The sequence below is a fragment of the Heloderma suspectum genome, chromosome 2 (assembly GCF_057233095.1).
Source record: "Heloderma suspectum isolate Gila_16-S chromosome 2, 16-S_ref, whole genome shotgun sequence".
NCBI lineage: Eukaryota > Metazoa > Chordata > Lepidosauria > Squamata > Helodermatidae > Heloderma > Heloderma suspectum.
The window spans coordinates 143,166,155-143,184,396 of NC_139459.1; the positions used below are offsets into that span (position 1 = coordinate 143,166,155).

At 44.9% G+C, this 18,242-nt stretch overlaps 1 protein-coding gene and 1 pseudogene across 4 annotated transcripts in view; one reads left to right on the top strand and one right to left on the bottom strand.

Moving 5' to 3' along the window:
- Nucleotides 1-18,242, bottom strand: part of LOC146352896 (protein CFDP2 pseudogene) — a 1,048,348-nt pseudogene that overhangs the window by 439,133 nt on the left and 590,973 nt on the right. The gene's annotated exons all lie outside the window — the stretch shown is intronic.
- The window catches only part of NCAPD2 (non-SMC condensin I complex subunit D2), a 51,871-nt gene that overhangs the window by 26,220 nt on the left and 7,409 nt on the right, over nucleotides 1-18,242 (top strand). For all 3 annotated transcript variants that reach the window (XM_084835136.1, XM_084835138.1, XM_084835139.1), the window contains 9 exons: nucleotides 1,488-1,620; nucleotides 7,610-7,694; nucleotides 7,791-7,952; nucleotides 8,139-8,356; nucleotides 10,876-10,987; nucleotides 11,864-11,987; nucleotides 12,115-12,270; nucleotides 12,448-12,625; nucleotides 14,105-14,199. In XM_084835136.1, the coding sequence (XP_084691262.1) occupies nucleotides 1,488-1,620; nucleotides 7,610-7,694; nucleotides 7,791-7,952; nucleotides 8,139-8,356; nucleotides 10,876-10,987; nucleotides 11,864-11,987; nucleotides 12,115-12,270; nucleotides 12,448-12,625; nucleotides 14,105-14,199 (1,263 nt within the window). The remainder of the gene's footprint in view (nucleotides 1-1,487; nucleotides 1,621-7,609; nucleotides 7,695-7,790; nucleotides 7,953-8,138; nucleotides 8,357-10,875; nucleotides 10,988-11,863; nucleotides 11,988-12,114; nucleotides 12,271-12,447; nucleotides 12,626-14,104; nucleotides 14,200-18,242) is intronic.

The window sequence follows — 18,242 nt, forward strand, 5'->3', positions numbered from 1 at the left end:
CATAAATGTTGGTTGTTTCCTATACACTGGGTTTTTTCCAGTGGCAGTGTTCCACCAGCAGAAAGAAAACTGTTTGTGTAATGTGTTTCCCTTGCACACCCAATAAATCTGCTCCAGAGGGTTGGGTGACCCTTGAACAGATTTGGGAGTGCAGGGTGGGCTGCCAGGAGAGAAGAGAACTGAGAGGTCCTGTTGCATGAGCAGACTTCTACTTGCACGATGATTGGATCCAGCCTATAGTGATGTTCTGTGCCATAGATCATTGTGGTCCTCAGTGAGGATTCAAAGGTATTCCATTTTGTAGCCAGGCTAATGAATTTTGGAAGTCAAATATCAGCCTTGGGGTTCTTACAAAAACCATATTAAGGCAATAATATTAGGGATCTGTTTTCTTCATTAGGCAGAACACACAGGTTCCTTGATGAGTGGAAAACAGAAGCAAAGAGAAATGAGACAGTTTTATATTAACAAAGCTAGAGATAATCTTAGGTTGTGTAGTAGGTAAGAAATTAAATAGAAACCAAAGGGGGATTTAGTTGGAGGGGATGTATCCTCAGAGAATAAAGTCCTGTCTTCAGGTGGTATAAAATCCTCTTCCTCTAGTGTAGGATCCGACGGTTAAACAGCTAAATTTGGTATTCTCCAAGTCACACACAAAGTAAAGGTAGCTGTCTTGGCCATAGAAAAAAATCTGAAATCCATATGGAGATGGAGGCAGATCTGGGTAAACACTGGATTTTATATCCTCAAGACAGGATGAAGCTTGTTACTTTATCCCAAGAGCCATAGGAACAGTCCTAGGTGCAATCTGAAACCATCACAGTACCTAATTTGAATGTCTGCTACCACTTCCCACATTCAGTCTTAGGACTAACTAATTTTAAGACTAGGTAATTTATTTATTTAATTTATTTATTACACTTATATCCCACCTTTCTTCTATTGGGGAGCTCAAGGTGGCTACATGTGGTTCCCAGGTGGTCTCCTCACCAAGCACTGACCAGACCCAGACCTGCTTAGATTCAGCAAGGTGGCTGCCTCATGTGCCTTCAGACCATGTCTTGGGACATTTAACCTCTGTGGCTTTAATATCTGCTCAGTTACCGTACTCCCCACCCCTTCGTTCACCATCAAGTGTGATGAGTTCTGGAGAATTCAAAAGCTTGCATGCTATTTCATGATATTTTGGTTGGCCTAATAAAGGTATTGCCCTAACAGGAATTTGTTATTTTTCTTAATGCCTCAACAAGGCTACTATTGCTTTTTGCAGTATCCTAGTGAACTCTTTGATTTCCCTTGTCTGCTATTAGTTGAGGCTTAATACGTAAGTAGAACTTGGTATCTGCAATAGTCGCTTACTTTGCTTTGCTTCTGTGAGATAACAGGAATTGTAAGCTGTTGGCTTTGGTCCTTTATAGTCACTTGAGTGTGTTTGAGGATTTCTGCAGTATTTTGGATCCAATGGAGTGTGTTCTTGCCATCACCAGGGGGAAGCCTGAGATTGTGAGGAGCAACCTTGATGTTTTGGTGATGGTCGGGCTGGATGAGAAAGTGCATGAAGATTATCGCCTTGCCCAGGAAGTGTGTAATACTGTCTCCAAAATTGCCAATAGCCAAAAGGTCAGAACATGCCTACTATCACAACAGTGTTTTTTCTTATCTGCCACACCAGGTGTAACCAACTTCATAAGTTTGGGTGTGAGGCCTGCAAAGTAAATGGAGATGAGAAAACTATCATTTAGGGTTCAGATTATTTTGTCCATAAGTCAGCAGTCTTGGACTACTTCTAGTAGAATATTTGTAAAGAGGGCCAGATCTTCAGTAGTGTTCTTAGAGTTCTGCAGCATCCAATATTATTTCCAGGTGCACCCACCTTTTGGAGGCTAAGGGGCGGCTCTTAGAATGAGGGCCCTTTCTGTTATGGTGCTCCAGTTGTGCAACAAAAATAAAACCAGTGTGGTGGAGAGCCAGTGTGGTGTAGTGGCAAGAGTGTTGGACTAGGAGCTGGGAGATCCGGGTTCTAGTCCCCACTTGGCCATGGAAGCTCACTGGGTGACTTTGGGCTAGTCACAGACTCTCAGCCCAACCCATCTCACAGGGTTGTTGTTGTGAGGATAAAATGGAGAGGAGGAGGATAATGTAAGCCGCCTTGGGTTCCTTGCAAGAGGAAAAAAGGCGGGGTATAAATGCAATAAATAAATAAATAAAACTGAACCCCACATCCCCCCCTCTTTTTAGGACCTGGTGCAGATGCAACTTTCCAAAATCCTAACCATCTTTAGGAGGGCTATTTTAATATAAAAATTTGTATCCTGCTTTTCTACCATAAAGGCTCTCAAGGAAGCTTTATATATACAACTAAAAATACAATATTAAACAGCAAAAACTACCATGAACAGTAATACATAATGCAGCAGTGTTAAAGACAAACAGGCAGGTGCAACCAGAAAGATCCTAATTGCCATTAAAAGCTTGTGTGAACCAGTTGGACCTAGGCGAAAATGAGCACCACTACAGACCCGACCCCCATTCTGAAGAGCCACTCATCTAGCCTCCAAAGGTGAGTACACACAGAAAAGGTCTTTAGATTGGGATCTCAGTTGTCAGGCAGGTTCATGTATGAGATGGCTCTTCAGATACCCTGGTCCCAAACTGGGGTTTTATAGGTTTAAACCAGTAAATTTAATTTTGCCCAGAAAGAAATTGAGAGCAAGTGAAAATCTAGATATTTGGGAAATATATTTCCCAGGGTAAGTCCTAATTAACCACATGGCTGTTGCATTTTGGACTAGTTGGTTTCTAAACGCTTTTCTTAAGTAGCCTCACACACAGTGCAGTGCAGTAATCAAGCCTGGATTTTTCCAAAGCACAGACAAATAGAGCAAGATCGCCTCTTTCCAAGAGGGACATGGCAGCTGGCTTATTGATGCACTTTATCCAAATCTCTGGATGACTAACTGTTTCAATTAAACATTAAATATCATGCTCAGAATAGAACCCTGTAGCATAAGTGCTATGGGACTGAGGAGCTATCCCCCAGCATCACCGTCTAGGATATGCTAGCTACATACAGTGGCAAGAAAATGTTTGTGAACCCCTTAGGACTGTCACATATTTCCAACCTAAAATGATATTAGATCTTAATCTAATCCCATAATCATAGATAAAGAACCATAGATAACCTGAGTAAACAACTCACAAACATTTATTTTATTATTATTACATTTATTAATCGCCCATCTGGCTGGTCACCCAGCCACTCTGGGCGATGTACAACATACAATAAAACAGTTTAAAACAATAAAATTCTACAGTAAAAACATTTTCTAAAATACCCTAACCCACCCCAAATGCCTGCCTGAACAACCACGTTTTTAATGCACGACGGAAGCTCGTTAAAGAGGGGGCATGGCGGAGTTCCCTAGGAAGGGAGTTCCACAGAGTGGGGGCCACCACAGAAAAGGCCCTCTCCCTCGTCCCCACCAGTCTAGCTGTCCTGGCTGATGGGACAGAGAGAAGGCCATCTGAGGTTGATCTTGTTAAGCGGCCTGTCTGGTGCTGCTGGAGGCGCTCCTTAAGATAGGCTGGGCCGGAACCATATAGGGTTTTAAAGGTCAAAACCAACACCTTGAATTTGGCCCGGAAAACAACTGGTAACCAGTGCAACTCCTTCAGCACTGGAGTGATGTGATCTCACCGGCGGCTGCCTTTAATCAGCCGAGCTGCCGCGTTCTGCACCAGCTGCAGCTTCTGAACCGTCATCAAGGGTAACCCCACGTAGAGCACATTACAGTAGTCTAAACGAGAGGAGACCAGGGCATGTACTACCGATGGGAGCAGATGGTCGGGAAGGAAGGGGCGCAGCCGCCGTATCAGATGGAGTTGATACAGCGCTGTCCGGCTCACAGCTGACACCTGAGCCTCCATGGACAGCTGGGAGTCCAAAATGACCCCCAGGCTGCGGACCTGGTCTTTCAAGGGTAGCCGTACCCCATTCAACACCAGGTCAACATCCCCCAGCCTCGTCTTGTCTCCCACCAAAAGTACCTCGGTCTTGTCAGGGTTCAGCTTCAGCTTATTCCTCCCCATCCAGCCACTCACCATCTCCAGACATTTGGACAGGGATTCTATGGCCAACCTTGGTGAAGATTTGAACGAGAGGTAGAGCTGCGTGTCATCCGCATATTGATGACACCGCACCCCAAACCTCCTGATGATAGCCCCCAGCGGCTTCACATAGATGTTAAATAGCATCGGGGAGAGGATGGAACGCTGTGGCACCCCACAAGTGAGTGGCCATGGGTCCAAAACCTCCTCTCCCAGTGCTACCCTCTGGTACCTGCCGGAGTGGAAGGACCGGAACCACCGCAATACAGTGTCTCCAATGCCCAATCCCTCCAGGCGGTCCAGGAGGATACCGTGGTCAACGGTATCAAAAGCCACTGAGAGGTCAAGGAGAACAAGGAAGGAGCATTCACCCCTATCCAGAGCCCTCCTCATATCATCTACCAAGGCGACCAAGGCCGTTTCTGTCCCATGCCCAAGCCTGAAGCCCAACTGAAATGGGTCTAGATAATCAGTTTCTTCCAAGTGTGCCTTCAACTGCATCGCCACCACCCGCTCAATCACCTTGCCCAAAAATGGCAGATTTGAGACTGGGCGAAAGTTGTTCAAAACTTGAGGATCCAAGGAGGGCTTCTTTAAGAGCGGTCTTATCACTGCCTTCTTGAGGGCTGATGGCATCACTCCCTCCTCAAGGGAGGCATTCACCACTGCCCTGATCCCCTCACCCAGTCTCTCTCTGCAGCCCATCATGAGCCAAGATGGGCAAGGATCAAGTTAGCAGGTGGTCGGCCTTACAGATGAAAGCACCTTGCCCACTTCATCAGGAGGAAGAAGCTGGAACCGATCCCACAAAACCAGTTTGGCACAGGCCGCCTCTTGCTCACTAACTGTATCCACAGCATGCAGAGTAACACACCTAATCTGATCAGTTTTATCTGCAAAGTACCTTGCCAAGGCCTCACAGGAGGCCTTAGAATGCTCCAGTGGTTCAGGAGCCACAGGACCGACCAGGCTCCGGACCACTTGGAACAGCCTCCTGGGACAGCACTCTGCAGACGCGATAGAGGCAGCATAATATTCCCTTTTTGCTGCCTTCACTGCCACGTGATAGGCTGAAGATACAGCTCTAGCCCGTGTCTGATCATCTTTGGAGCGAGACTTCCACCACCGGCGCTCTAGCTGTGTCACCTCCTGTTTCAGAGCTCGTAACCACAGATTGAACCATGGTGCAGTCCGAGCCCTGTTCCAGGGGGAGAGGGCGTTTCAGAGCCACCCGATCAAATGCCCCAGTGATTGCAGCATTCCAGCCACCCACCAGGGTCTCAACCGAGTGGCCATTGGTGTGCCCCAGAGAATCCCCAAGCGTGTTCAGGAATCCATTTGGATCCATAAGATGCCTGGGGCGGACCATTTTAATGGGTCCTCCACCCCTGCGGAGGGGTTGTGGAACCGAGAAGTCCAACGTCACTAGATAGTGATCTGACCATGACAAGGGGGTGGTGGATATACCCCCGACTTCCAGATCACTCCCCGCTTCTCCAGAGACAAACACAAGGTCTAGCGCATGACCGGCTACATGGGTGGGCTCAGTTAGAATATGGTGCAGCTCCCAGGAGGCCATGGTCTCCATGAAGTCCCGAGGTGCTCCTGTGAGGATGGCCTCCGAATGTACATTAAAGTCCCCCAACAGCAGTAAGTTAGGGGACTGTACACGCACATCAGAGACCACCTCAAGCACCTCGGCCAAGGAGTCCGTCGTGCAGCGGGGTGGACGGTACACGAGCAGAATCCCCGGACTGCCCTTCGGGTCCAACCTTCAGTACATGCACTCAGCAACCTTGGTCTCCCGGAGAGGGGGTCTGGTGAAGACCAAGGACTCTCGGTAGATAACAGCCACTCCTCCTCCCCACTCCCCAGCCCTCCGCTGCTGTGCATACGAAAATCCGGCTGGACACATGGCTGCAAGGGTTGGAGCAGCAGCCTCGGCCAGCCAGGTCTCCGTAATACATGCCAGGTCTGCACCCTCATCCCGGATCATGTCATGGATGAGGGAGGTTTTCTGGGTAACGGACCTGGTATTGCAGAGCAGCAAATGAAGGCCAAAAGATGGGGTCACGCCTCCCCCAGCCATCTTTTGGCTGTGGATAGGCCCGGAGCAGGGGACAGATACTACACATCTCTCCCTTGTTCCCCTTATCTGGCATGGCCTGCCCCTAGCGCTCTGCCAGCGCCTGCCGCCCAGCCTCAGTATGCTCTGGCCCCCAACACTCCCCCCACTGCCTCCGTCAGGGGGACAGATGCCCCCTCGCTCCCCACTATCAGGCAGGCTACCCACCCCTAAAAACACAACAAAATCCCCCAGAATAAACAACAACAAACAATTTAAAAAATCCCCTTAAAAATAACGCCAGGCAGGAGTCCACAGGGAAGGCCTGGTGGTGGCGGCGGCAGCAGACACGCCTCTTCCCTGGTGGTGGTGGTGGCTTCTCCTGCAGGCCCTGGCTCTCCCAGGCCACCTCAGCCAGCCAGCTTATGTAGCCCCTCCAGGGAGGGGCAGGTGGAGCAGCACAGCTGGCTCGGTAACTGGGGGCCTGGTCCTGCAGGGACTGGCGGTCTGCCAGGCAGAAGTCTGAAGGGAAGGCCTGGTGGTGGTGGCGGCGGCGGTGGCAGGCCCAGCAGCAGCAGCAGGCACGCCTCTTCCCCAGTGGTGGTGGCTTCTCCTGCAGGCCCTGGCTCTCCATGATGCTTTTTCAACATTTGTTTATCCACAGCTGATTCAACAGTCAATATCCGTGTGTGAAAAAGTATGTGAACCTTTAGATTCAGTACCTCTCCCCCTGCCAGCAGCGATGACTTCAAGTGAGCATTTCCTGCAACTGTTGGTCAGTCTCTCATGTCGGTTTTGAGGAATTTGGGCCCATTCCTCCTTTCAGAACTGCTTCAAGGTGGGGCCTCCCAAACTCACCCCTGAAGTTCTACCTAATTACTTAAACACCTGATTCTAATTATTCCCTTTAATTGAGCTGATGCAACCAGGAATTCACTTACTTTGGCATATACCCTGACTCTTAAGTACTCACTCATTGTTTGCCTAATTTAGACATCATTTTATTTCACAAGACATGGAATCGGTTAATATAAACCCCATTAGATATTTAGAAAAGGACTGGTTTTGATTCACAAAGGCTTTTGTGGTACAACTATGGAATTTCCATAATTACCAATCGGGTTCACAAACTTTTTCTCACCACTGTAGGAGCAGAATCACTGGAGTGGCCAAGCATGTGTATAATGATAAGTGGTGGTATGAATTAGAGGGACCGAGTTTCCAGGTGAACATTTCACATTAAAATTCCTAGCAATGTATTTTATTGTGTAATCTCAGAAGCTGCTGTGTTTGGCCGTGCCTATCAGGGAGATTAAGGATACATTTCAGTTAGAATTATAGATTTCTGTTGCGCTTATCACTGTAAGAAGTTATTGCTAAAAGAGGAACAGGGAACGATTCTGCTGGACTAAGTTAAAGCAATCTCCCTCCCTCCAGCCTGGTCTTGGGAAAAGCCGTGCTCCTTTCCGACTTCCACAGTCACACCAGCTCTTTGAACGCCTGCGTGAGGCCATAAGCATGGGTGAGTTACTAAAGCTGAAGGATGAGGGTGGGCCTGTATACAAACAAGCCTGTTGCCTTGTCCAGTTTGTATGCCCATCCTTCTGATTTTCCTTAGGCTTTGCAACATCAAGAACACACTGGGTTCCCTTCACTGAGACGGCAGTTGCCCTCATCTATCAGTTGGCCGAAGGGCCTGAGGAAATATGTGCTCAAATCTTGCAGTGTTGTAGCCAGCAGGCCCTGGAGAAGTTGCAGGAGTCTGACAAGGCTGAGGCTGGTGAGCTGGAGTCAGGGAATGTACCATTGCTTCTGGTAGAACCTACTTATGTGCGGGATGGGCGAGGCAGGTCGCTTGGAAAAGAAATGAACCAATGAGGGCAGTAAGTCTGCAGCCCAGAGATATAACTAGGAAGGGATAGACTACAAACATGTTGTGAAAGGTTTTTTTTTATTTGGTCTCCAGAGCCTGGATCTTCTGCCACTGAAATTGCTGGTGATTCCAGCACTATTGATATGATAGTGTTGACACATTTGGTCTCCCTTGCGGGGGATGTGGCCTTGCAGCAACTTCTGCATTTGGAGTTGTCTGTAAGCAGTGAGCTACGCAGGCGCCGGGTCCTTGGGGAAGAGCGAGAAGCAAAGGAACATGCTGCAAGCACTTCAAAGGCACAGAATGACAAGGTGAGGGTCGGAGTTCTATTTTTTTCATGGCTGCTTGCCTCATGTCACTCTGACACCTTAGCAGCAGATCTTGTTTCTCATCTGGTCATAAACTTCTACGAGTTCTCATAACCTTTTAAAAACCTTTTTTGGCTTTCTCTAGAAGTTTTCCTAGGAGCACTTGCTTGTCACTATTTCATCTGTTTGGGGAGGGGAGTGGGGAAAGCATAGCGCGTTCTGTGCACCTCAGTGTTCAGTCATGCCGGCCACATGACCACAGAAGCGTCTTCGGACAGCGCTGGCTCTTCAGCTTAGAAATGGAGATGCGCACCACCCCCTCGGGTCAGACACGACTGGCTGGGGCCACCTTTACCTTTTTTAAGCTGTAGGTAATGATTCCAGTTGGTCAAATCCAGTTTCTGAGACTGGCCCTAGCCTACCAAGAGACTTGAATTGTTCTGTGTAATTTCGTTCTTGCCATTTGTCAGTCCATCTCATATACACATATGAGAAGCAGCAGCAGAATCCTTTTCGTATGTATCCTGAGCAACGAATTGAAAAGCTCAAGGAGATCCCCCTAGAAACATGCTGTATAAACGTCTCATTATTTGAGTTGTTGAATTCTTTTAATTTGATCTCCTTTATAGCATTATAATTGGAATGGTGTGGTACTAAATGTGTTCCAGGAAATCAGCATGCTTCTTTATCTAAACAGTTCCTATTTTTAAAAGTCAAATTTGGGTACTTCTTTAGGTGCATACAATCCCACTAAATTGTGTTCCATCTGTTAAGTCACACGTCATGCTAGCCCATGATGGGTGACTAGCCACGCAGGGTGGGCTGTTTCGAGAACAACCCACTCTGCGCGGTTAGCACACTCACCAGATGATCGCAGTGTGCAGCTTGTTTGCCCTCTCATCTCCCTCCCCCTCAGTCCACCCAGCATCCCAGGGGACCTGGCAGCAGACTGGTCTGCCGCCAAGCCCACCTTCCCGGCTCCAATCGTGATCTTGATTGCAGTCAGAGCCCATTAAAAAAAAAAAATCCTTGGTCCTCTTTTTGTGCAAATGTGAAAAAAAATTCTTGGTCCCATATTTCCCCTTACCTGGGAAATGTGTGCAAATGCTTTTTTAAAATAAATTTCTTTAGTTTTCCGCAGATGCGCACATGCACAACAACAGGAAACCAAAGGATACTGGCTTACTCCTCCTGCACCCCACTTGGCAAACATACAGGGGTGCAGGAGGGACAAGCCTGTATGGAATCCCCTTCCCTGTAAAGAGCCTTCAAGCCGCCTCAGTTTTGAGAGCTGTCAAAACCGAAGCAGCGAGAGTGATCTTTAGGGCACTTTTAAATTCCTATAGGCTTCTATAGGAATCTAAAGGTACCCTCTACTGAAAATTGCGGGGGGGGGGGGGGGAATCCAACACCCTGCCAAGGTCTGTGTTGCCCCAACATTCCTTGGTTGGGGGCTGGATTTCAACTCACCCCCTCCTTTTAAAGGTGCAGACCGCCTTTAAATCCCAGTTCAACCCTATGGGATTTAAAGGTGCTTTGTGCTGAAAGTCTGGGGGGATCTAACCTGCCACCATGGGCCCTTGGGGCAACAGGGCCATGGGGGGGGCAGGTTAGATCCCCCACCCCCATCTGATCTTTGGCACAGGCACTTTTAAAAAACCTTCCTAGCTTCATTTGTGCGCAAAATGGGGCTGTGAAAAGTTTTTTTAAAGGGCTCCAAATGCAACTGGATTTATGACGAGCTGGGAAGGGGGATCGGCGGGGGCGAAGGGTGGTGACAGCCCCTCCAAGGCGCTATTTTGACACCATCGGAGGAGCTGGCACTGGCATGGGCAGCAGCTTGTCTGCAGTCGCGAATAGCAATTGCAGCCCTGCTCGGTAAAAGCAGCAGGACTTTCTGCTGTTCTTGTTGAGCGGCTCGCTGCCTGATTTGGGGTTTTACGACACGCCAACCCATCATATGTAAAACAACCCCTACCGCACATCGCTGGTTATCAGGGTGGGTTGTTTGGGGGAAAAGAAACCCACCCTGATAAGAATAGTCCAGGTTCACATGACATGCTAACCCATTGTGGGCTAACCCATGATGGGTTAGAGTGCCGTGTAAACCCAGTCATTGTTTCATTTATTTAGTTTTCAATCCGTTTGCCTGGAATTGATGTTGAGTTGACCAGTGCAGTTGAAAAGGCAGTTATAATGCTTCTCCCTTTTGCCCCACTCCATTTTATTACATTTTATTTTTAGTTAGATTTAGAAAATTCTTAAGTGGTTTTTTTTAATCATTGGCTCTCCTTTAAAAACAAGTGAAAGTTGACCTACAGACTTGGTACATGGAATTTGAACTGGAGAAGCCAAGCCTAGTAGTGCTTCCCCAACTGGAATTATGAGGCGCAAGTGTATGACCTGAAAGCGTGTCTCCACCTTTCTTTGCTCTTGGCAGTACCCTGCTTCAACTGGGCAGTCTCCATTGCAGGATAGGAGAGTGGGTGTTGACTTCCATTGGCTTCCTTCCCTCTGCACAGAGTACTGGGAATGAGACCACCATGGAAGAGGACCTTGGCTTGGTTGGGGCCTCTGCTGAAGATACTGAAGCAGAGCTCATCCGCACCGTTTGTGAGACAGAACTGTTGGATGGTGAGTGGGGCAGTTTGAGTTGGAGTTCTTCCTTCTGGCCCATATCCCCATGCTGCCAAACTTCTCAATATTCATAATTACTTTTGTAGTATAGTGGCTAAAAAATTGAACTACAAATTGAAGTCCACAGTTTGCACCTTACCTCTGCCGTGAACTTACTGGGTGACCTTGGGCAAGCTACAAACTCTCAACCTCTGCAATTTGGAATGTTAAGATGTACAAGGTTGATGTACAGATTGCAGGCAATGTATATGGATTGCTTTGACTACCATAACCATTAGTAATGATTATGAGGCTGATGGCTGGAATAGAAACTTGGCAGGAAAACCTGGGTTGTGTTCACATTAGCATAAAAAGTGTTAGGTAATTTTCATTTTAAGAAAAATCTGGACCATTGTCTGTCTTCCCCAGTGACAGCATAGTTTTGGGCAGGGGATCCAAACTCTGTTTTGCATGTAAGTAGCTGTTTCCAGCTGTTCAAAATCATGAAGGAAGATTGTGCATATTGACCCAACATACACATTAGAAACTTCAAATGCTTGAATCTTGTGGACATTTTGCATTCTTTTTCCACTGCTATTTAAGCAACTTTCTGTGGAGTCAAATTCTTCCTCAGCAGCTGAAGCCAGTCCAATTCTGGCTAAACCTAGGTGTTTAAAATTATATGGTTAATCATAACATCTTTCTTATGCTTACCCGAAAGATACTTTTATATTGTGTAATATGCATCTGTCATGTTTGCCCTGAGGATTTCTTACACTTTGTTTTTAGAGAAAAAGTGGGGGTGGTGTCTAACCCACATATTTGGAGAAGAGGTATTTTTTAATGTTCGTAGTCTGAACTGCTGTGACCTCTCGACCACCTCTTACTGTATAGGAAAACAGCTGCTTTCGGGCTTTACTCCCCTGGTGCTCAAGATTTGCAACAACCCAGGACTCTACAGTGATCCAGCACTCTCAGCCGCTGCTGCATTGGCCCTCGGAAAATTCTGCATGGTCAGGTATTTAGCTGTTTCGTTTTTCTCTTCCTGGTCTTCTGGAGCACCTCCTGCATTGTGCATTTCCTGCCAGACAACCTACGAGTTCACTGATGTACCTGAAGTCAAGATGCTTTTTATTTCCATGCAGTACAGAATTTTGTGACTCTCACTTGCGGCTCTTCTTCACAATGATGGAAAAATCCACCCTCTCCAGTGTACGTGCCAACCTCATGATTGCAGCTGGAGACCTGGCCATCCGCTTCCCCAACTTGGTCAAGCCCTGGACACCCCACCTCTATGCCAGGTGAAGAGAATATTGGTAGGGAGAATATTGGAGGGAGGCTTGAGTCTGGAAGGCTGCAATGCTACTGGTAGTAGGAACAGGGTCTCTCCAGATGGGGAAGCCTTCCAGGAGCCTGATGGCGCACCAGATGATATGATGTGGATGCTTACTTCCACTTTGGATGGCTTTGCTTCTCAGGCTGCGGGACCCTTGTCAGCATGTGAGGCAGACAGCTGCCTTGGTAATGACTCACCTGATCCTGAAGGACATGGTAAAAGTGAAGGGGCAGGTGAGCGAGATGGCAGCTCTCCTGATTGATCCTGAGGAGGAGATCGCTGGACTGGCTCGGAACTTTTTCACGGAACTCTCTAGCAAGGTGAGGCAGCAGAGCATAATGCTAAACATCTGGAATACAGAACGTATCATCTTGCCCAGTACTACTTTGCTGTTTTTTTATTATTTAAAAAAATGTTCTTCAAATGTTATATGAAACAGGTCACCAAAGCATAGTTGTCATTTAAAAACTCCAATTGGCTTTTTCAAAAAGCACAGGACAATTCAGAGCAGAAAGTTGAGATGCTCTCTGCCCTAAGGAAACAGGCTTACACAGTTTGGTTTGAGATATGCCCATCCAGGTCAGTCAAGAAGCAAATTGAATCTAATCTCAAAGATGATCTATAAATCTGAAACTCTCCCCTTTTATGCGGAAACTGACCAGTCTGGGATTTATGGTGTTGACACTATCATTTGCTATTGGCCAATGCCTGTATTTCCTATGGGTTTCACTTCCTCCACTAGAACCTAGGAAAGATTAAAGTTCAATTCCTATTTCATCAAAGTTATAATACCTCATGCAAGTGGTTAATGAAGACAGCAACATATCCTCCGTGCAGAGGAGGCAGGGAAGGACTTGAGTGCAATAAGTTGTTTATCCTAAATGGCTAGATTTCTTGGACAGGGGACCATTAAGAAATATAAGCATAGTTCTCACCATGATGGCAAACCTGTGCCGGGCTTTACTGGTTCAGAAAATGAATTGGGATCTCATATATATCTGTGTGCACGTGTGCATGTATAACTATGTATAAGAAAGACAGACTAACAACAGAGTATTCTAAAAAATATAGCTTGAGCTAAACATTTCAGCTTCCACCCACGTCTCAAAATTAGATCAAAAGCTCAACTAGAAGGGATCCAGACAACCAAGGTCAGCCAAACTTTGTGGGCTGCTATTCAGTGGTCTCCAGAACTAACAGTTACTGGTCAGTTAGAGTATTTCCCCACTATGCTGTTTTGTTGTCTTTTTAAATTTTATTATATAGTTTTATTGTATCGTATATGTTTTGTATTGTACTGTAAACTGCTCTAGGAAAGGATTTTCTATAAATCTTTTGTATAAAGGATACAAGTCTACAAATGGTATAAAAATACCTACATTAATAAATGATCTGAAACTGAGTAAATAACTGCTGCCTGTTCCACCAAAGAAACCAAAATCATTCTTCATGTCCTCGGACTGGCTATAAGCTCTGTGGGCTAGCAGTATTTTTAGGGCATTCTTTTTGGATTTTGTTCTGAAGCTGGAGCCTGCTTATCCCAAGGAGAGAGATGGAGTCTTTTTTATCCTCCCCTTCCTAGGCCTGCTTACAGATAGCTGTTCACACATTCTGTGTCTGAGAAATTTCTCTCTGCATGCTGAGTGGAAAATACCAAAGAAGCAGTCTCATGTCTTGGTTTTAGTGTCTGTAGCTTAGCCAAGAATCCCAAATACTGTAGGATCCAGGCACCGCCATCCATGGGAGCTTTAGAGTGGTTCAAGGGCATAACAAGCTTTGTTCTTGTATTCTCCATGCAGGATAATGCTGTATACAACTTGCTTCCAGACATCATCAGCCGTCTCTCCGATCCGGACTCTGGCATAGAAGAGCAGCCTTTCCGCGCCATCATGAGGTAGTCTTGTTTTGGATTTTTTCCCTGTTAAGGTCATATGCCCTAAGGCACAGAATTTCCTTGGTGCCAAGATTAGCAAAAGGAAGCAGGCCAAATTTGCTAATAGCTGTCTTGAAATGCGCAGGAAATCAAATGGGAGATGCAGCAATATAGCAATATATATATGGCCTTGTAGGCCCCTTCCAACCCTACTATTCTATGACTATTCTATGATCACATTATGGAGGACAGGTCTGTCAAATGGGTAAATGGAACCTCCAGGTTCAGAGATGGTGCTATAGGTCTGAATGCCAGTTTCTGGGGAGGCAAACAGCAACATGAGCATTTCTTTATCTGAAGTATTTTTATGCTGCTCCTCAGCCAAAAGGCTCCCTGAAACTTGGTCTGATCCCGTCACAGGATAAGCAGTATTAAAGATCAGAATGGGCACTCAGAATTTTTCACACAACTTTGGAATGTCCTTATAGAACTCACACCTTGAGTACCCTGTAAAGTTCTAGTCACCCTGTCTGAAAAAAGATGTGGATTGGGGGTGTAGTGGGGGGAGATACAGGCAGCAGCTCTTCAGGTTTGTAGAAGGACTGAACACAAATTACTCAGCACCTAGTCCCTTACCCCAAGTCCCCCTAGTGGCTGCAGAGGACTGAGGGAGACGGGGAGAGTCTTGTTTCACATCCTGTGGAGCTTTGAAGAAGGTGGGCAGCAGTACAAGTCTCAGCACTTCCACAAACACTGGGGGAAAGAAGCTGCAAAAAGGTTGACAGCAATCTCTGTGGATTAAGCCAAATTTTGTGCACTACCAGTTAAAATGAATAAAAGACCAGGCACTACAACGATGTACGTGGTGTATCTCAAGCACAGAAATCAAGAAATTTAATTAATAAATAATTTCAGACAAAGTGTTTCTAGATGTTTTACTTTGTACAACACAATAATAAAATACAATTAGTCAGTCCCTTAAGGCTTATTTCAGAGAGGGAGGATTCCATTCTTGATTATGATGCTTTTCCATGGTTGACTTTAGCAAATTGTAACTTCTAGCTTTGGATGTTTGGATAGTTCAGTTCACTTTATTATGCGGTCACAGACCCATTAAAACAACCAAACAGTGATTTATAATAATTAAAAAAATAAACTTTCATTAATTACACAACAAGCAGAGGAACAGTCGTTAAAATATACACATATTTAAAATATATTGACATAATTAAAACAACGTGATGCAAAAGATAAAAACATGGAGTACAACTTACAATTAGGATGAAGAAATCATCTTACAAAACCTTTGAATGGAAAAGAGGAACGTAGCCACTAACTCTGTCGTTGATTTGTTTGTACCAGCCAAGAAATGTTCCAAATACTGTTCCAATGTCCTTCCGGGGCATTTCCTCGTAACAGGACAGAGTAGTCTGTTACGTTCCTCCCTATGAAGGCTATATTTAAAAAAAAAAGACCTACAGTTTCAACTACTTGTGTCCCTGTAAAGATCAAGCCATCCTCATATGGGACACCTTGGTACCGCCCTTCCAATATTGCAGAAGGGAGGCAGTTAAATCTAGCCCCGGAGAAGACGTGGTGATATTTGGGGACAGTCAAATTATCCAGATACCTGGCATATCTAGGGAATTCAAAAGTTAAATCAAAGTGTATTGGAGAGCAAAATCTGCAAGCATTTGATACAGAATATTGAAAATAAATATCCTTGATGTTGTAAAATCCATTTTACAACAGAATAATCTTGTGTGCGGAGGAAATCCATAGAAAGGCCTAATAATTGCAGTTTAATGGTAAAACCTTTAAACCATGAACTGTTAAAAACATATTTTTGTAAACAATAAAGGTAATTTAAAAGATCAACATAAATAACCTTTAGCCAATATTGAAAGGCAAAGGACCAAGCCCTGCATTCTGTAGATGCAAGGCCAGCCTCCAGACATAGACCAGCAGATAACACTCATCTTGGCATTCCTAAAAGCAATTACAAGAAGTTTGAAAGAACACTCTCAATAGTTGAATTAAATCCCTGGATCCATATTGGTACACCATACAACAGCTGGGACAAAATTTTGGCCTTGAATACTTGTAAAGCTTGGCCGTGAGTGAACTGTGCCCCCTTAGTATAGAAAAATCAAAGTACTACCTTAATAGTGTTCTGGGCAGCCTGAACTGGAGACAGTCTGTGTGTGGCCCAAGAATGTATAGAAAAAACCATAATACCCAGATATCTAAGCATCTTGCTTTGTTCTATATGCTATCCACTTATTTGCAGAGAGAGAGAGAACATAATATTTGTTTTACTAAAATTGACTGTCCACAGATTATCCTTACAATAAGTCATAAAAACACATAATAAATGTTTAATGCCTATTTTAGACAACGATATAAGGACAGCATCATCCACAAACAAGAATAGCAGGACTTTAGTCCCTGCCAATTTTGGTATATGAAAGTCAGATGCTAAACGATTCCCAGTCAAGTCAATTAAAGAAAGACTGAATAGTGTAGGGGCTAATATACAACTGTGACGAACCCCCTCAGTGGCTAAAATAGGTTTTGTGAGATTGCCCTCCAACCCACACCTTACTCAGAGTATAGTGCATTAATGAAGACACTTTATTAATTTCTCATTTAATTTCTATGCTGCCCAATAGCCAAAGCTCTCTGGGTTGTTCACAAAAATTAAAACCACAAGAAACAATATCAAATATCAAAGCTTAAAACTACAATATAAAAGTGCAACCAGAATACAACTGTAATAAGATATAGCAGTCTTTTGTCAATGGAAGAGTGATATAACTTAGCCCACAATCTGTCTCTTTATACTGTATCAAAGGCAGATTTCAGATCTATAAAAGCAACAAACGAACCATTTCCAAAAGAGTTCATATATTTCTCCACCAGACAACTTAAGCCCTTCCTGAAACCTGCTTGTTGGTTCCCCAAGATACTTTTCTCCTCTCTGCAAGTGGTAAGCCTCCAATTTAGGTTGCTAGCGTACAACATGCCCACTGCCAACAGGGAACTAATGGGCCTGTTTGATGGATCCTCTCTATCCCCTTTTTTAAATACTGGGATCACAATAGCCTCCAGCCATGCCAGGGGGAGTTGGCTGGTGCTGTTAATATGTACAAAAAGGTTAGCTAGAGGGGGAGCCTACCAGTCTATATTAGCCTTCAAGATTTCAGAAGTTACTGAATCTAATCCTGGAGGCTTTCCCAGTTTGAGAAAGATGATCAAAGTATTTATTTCAGACTGGGGAACCCGGTCCCATTCTGGCAGATAATTTAATTCCACGGAAGATATATTTTTCCATTGGCTGCTCCCTAGAATCCGCAAATATTTTGGAAAAATGACACTCCCAAATATCAACTGGGATATTACAGCTAATTGAGCCTGAAGAATTGCACAAGGTGGCAGTGCCCAGTGCCCATAATAATTTAGAATTATTTAATGAAGAATCTATCAGAACCTTCCACCCAGTTTGAACTGCTTCTTTCTTCTTTTTTGCTAGCAGTATTTTATGGTGCTTTTTGGCCAAGTAATATTCTTAGGATAAGGAAACACAATTTTCCTTCCTATATTGATTGTACACATCTCTCAGTTGTATCTTTGCTACCTAACATTCCTTATTGAACCACTTGGGGTCGCTCTTCTGCAGAGCACTTCATGGAACGGGTTGTTTTGAACTTAGGACAGATTTCAGGGTAGAGACCAGTAGAATATAATTGTTTAAAATTAATGTGATTTCAGTAACTCCTGAGACTGAAGTTTTCAATTCTTCACCCACAGAAGAGTTTAAAAGGCCAGTGACCTTAATATTTACTGCTTCTGACCAATATAATGTCTTTATACCTAAGGATTAAATCTTGGTCTCTATACTGATAATTAGAAGCCATATGTACAAAATAGGCAACAAGAGGGTGAGATTAAGATGTAGATGATCACTTTCAATCCTATTTCCAATGGAAAAGTCCTTAATCAGGCTAGATAAGGAATAAGAACGCAATACACAATCAACAACACTGCTTCCATGCCCAGAGGCA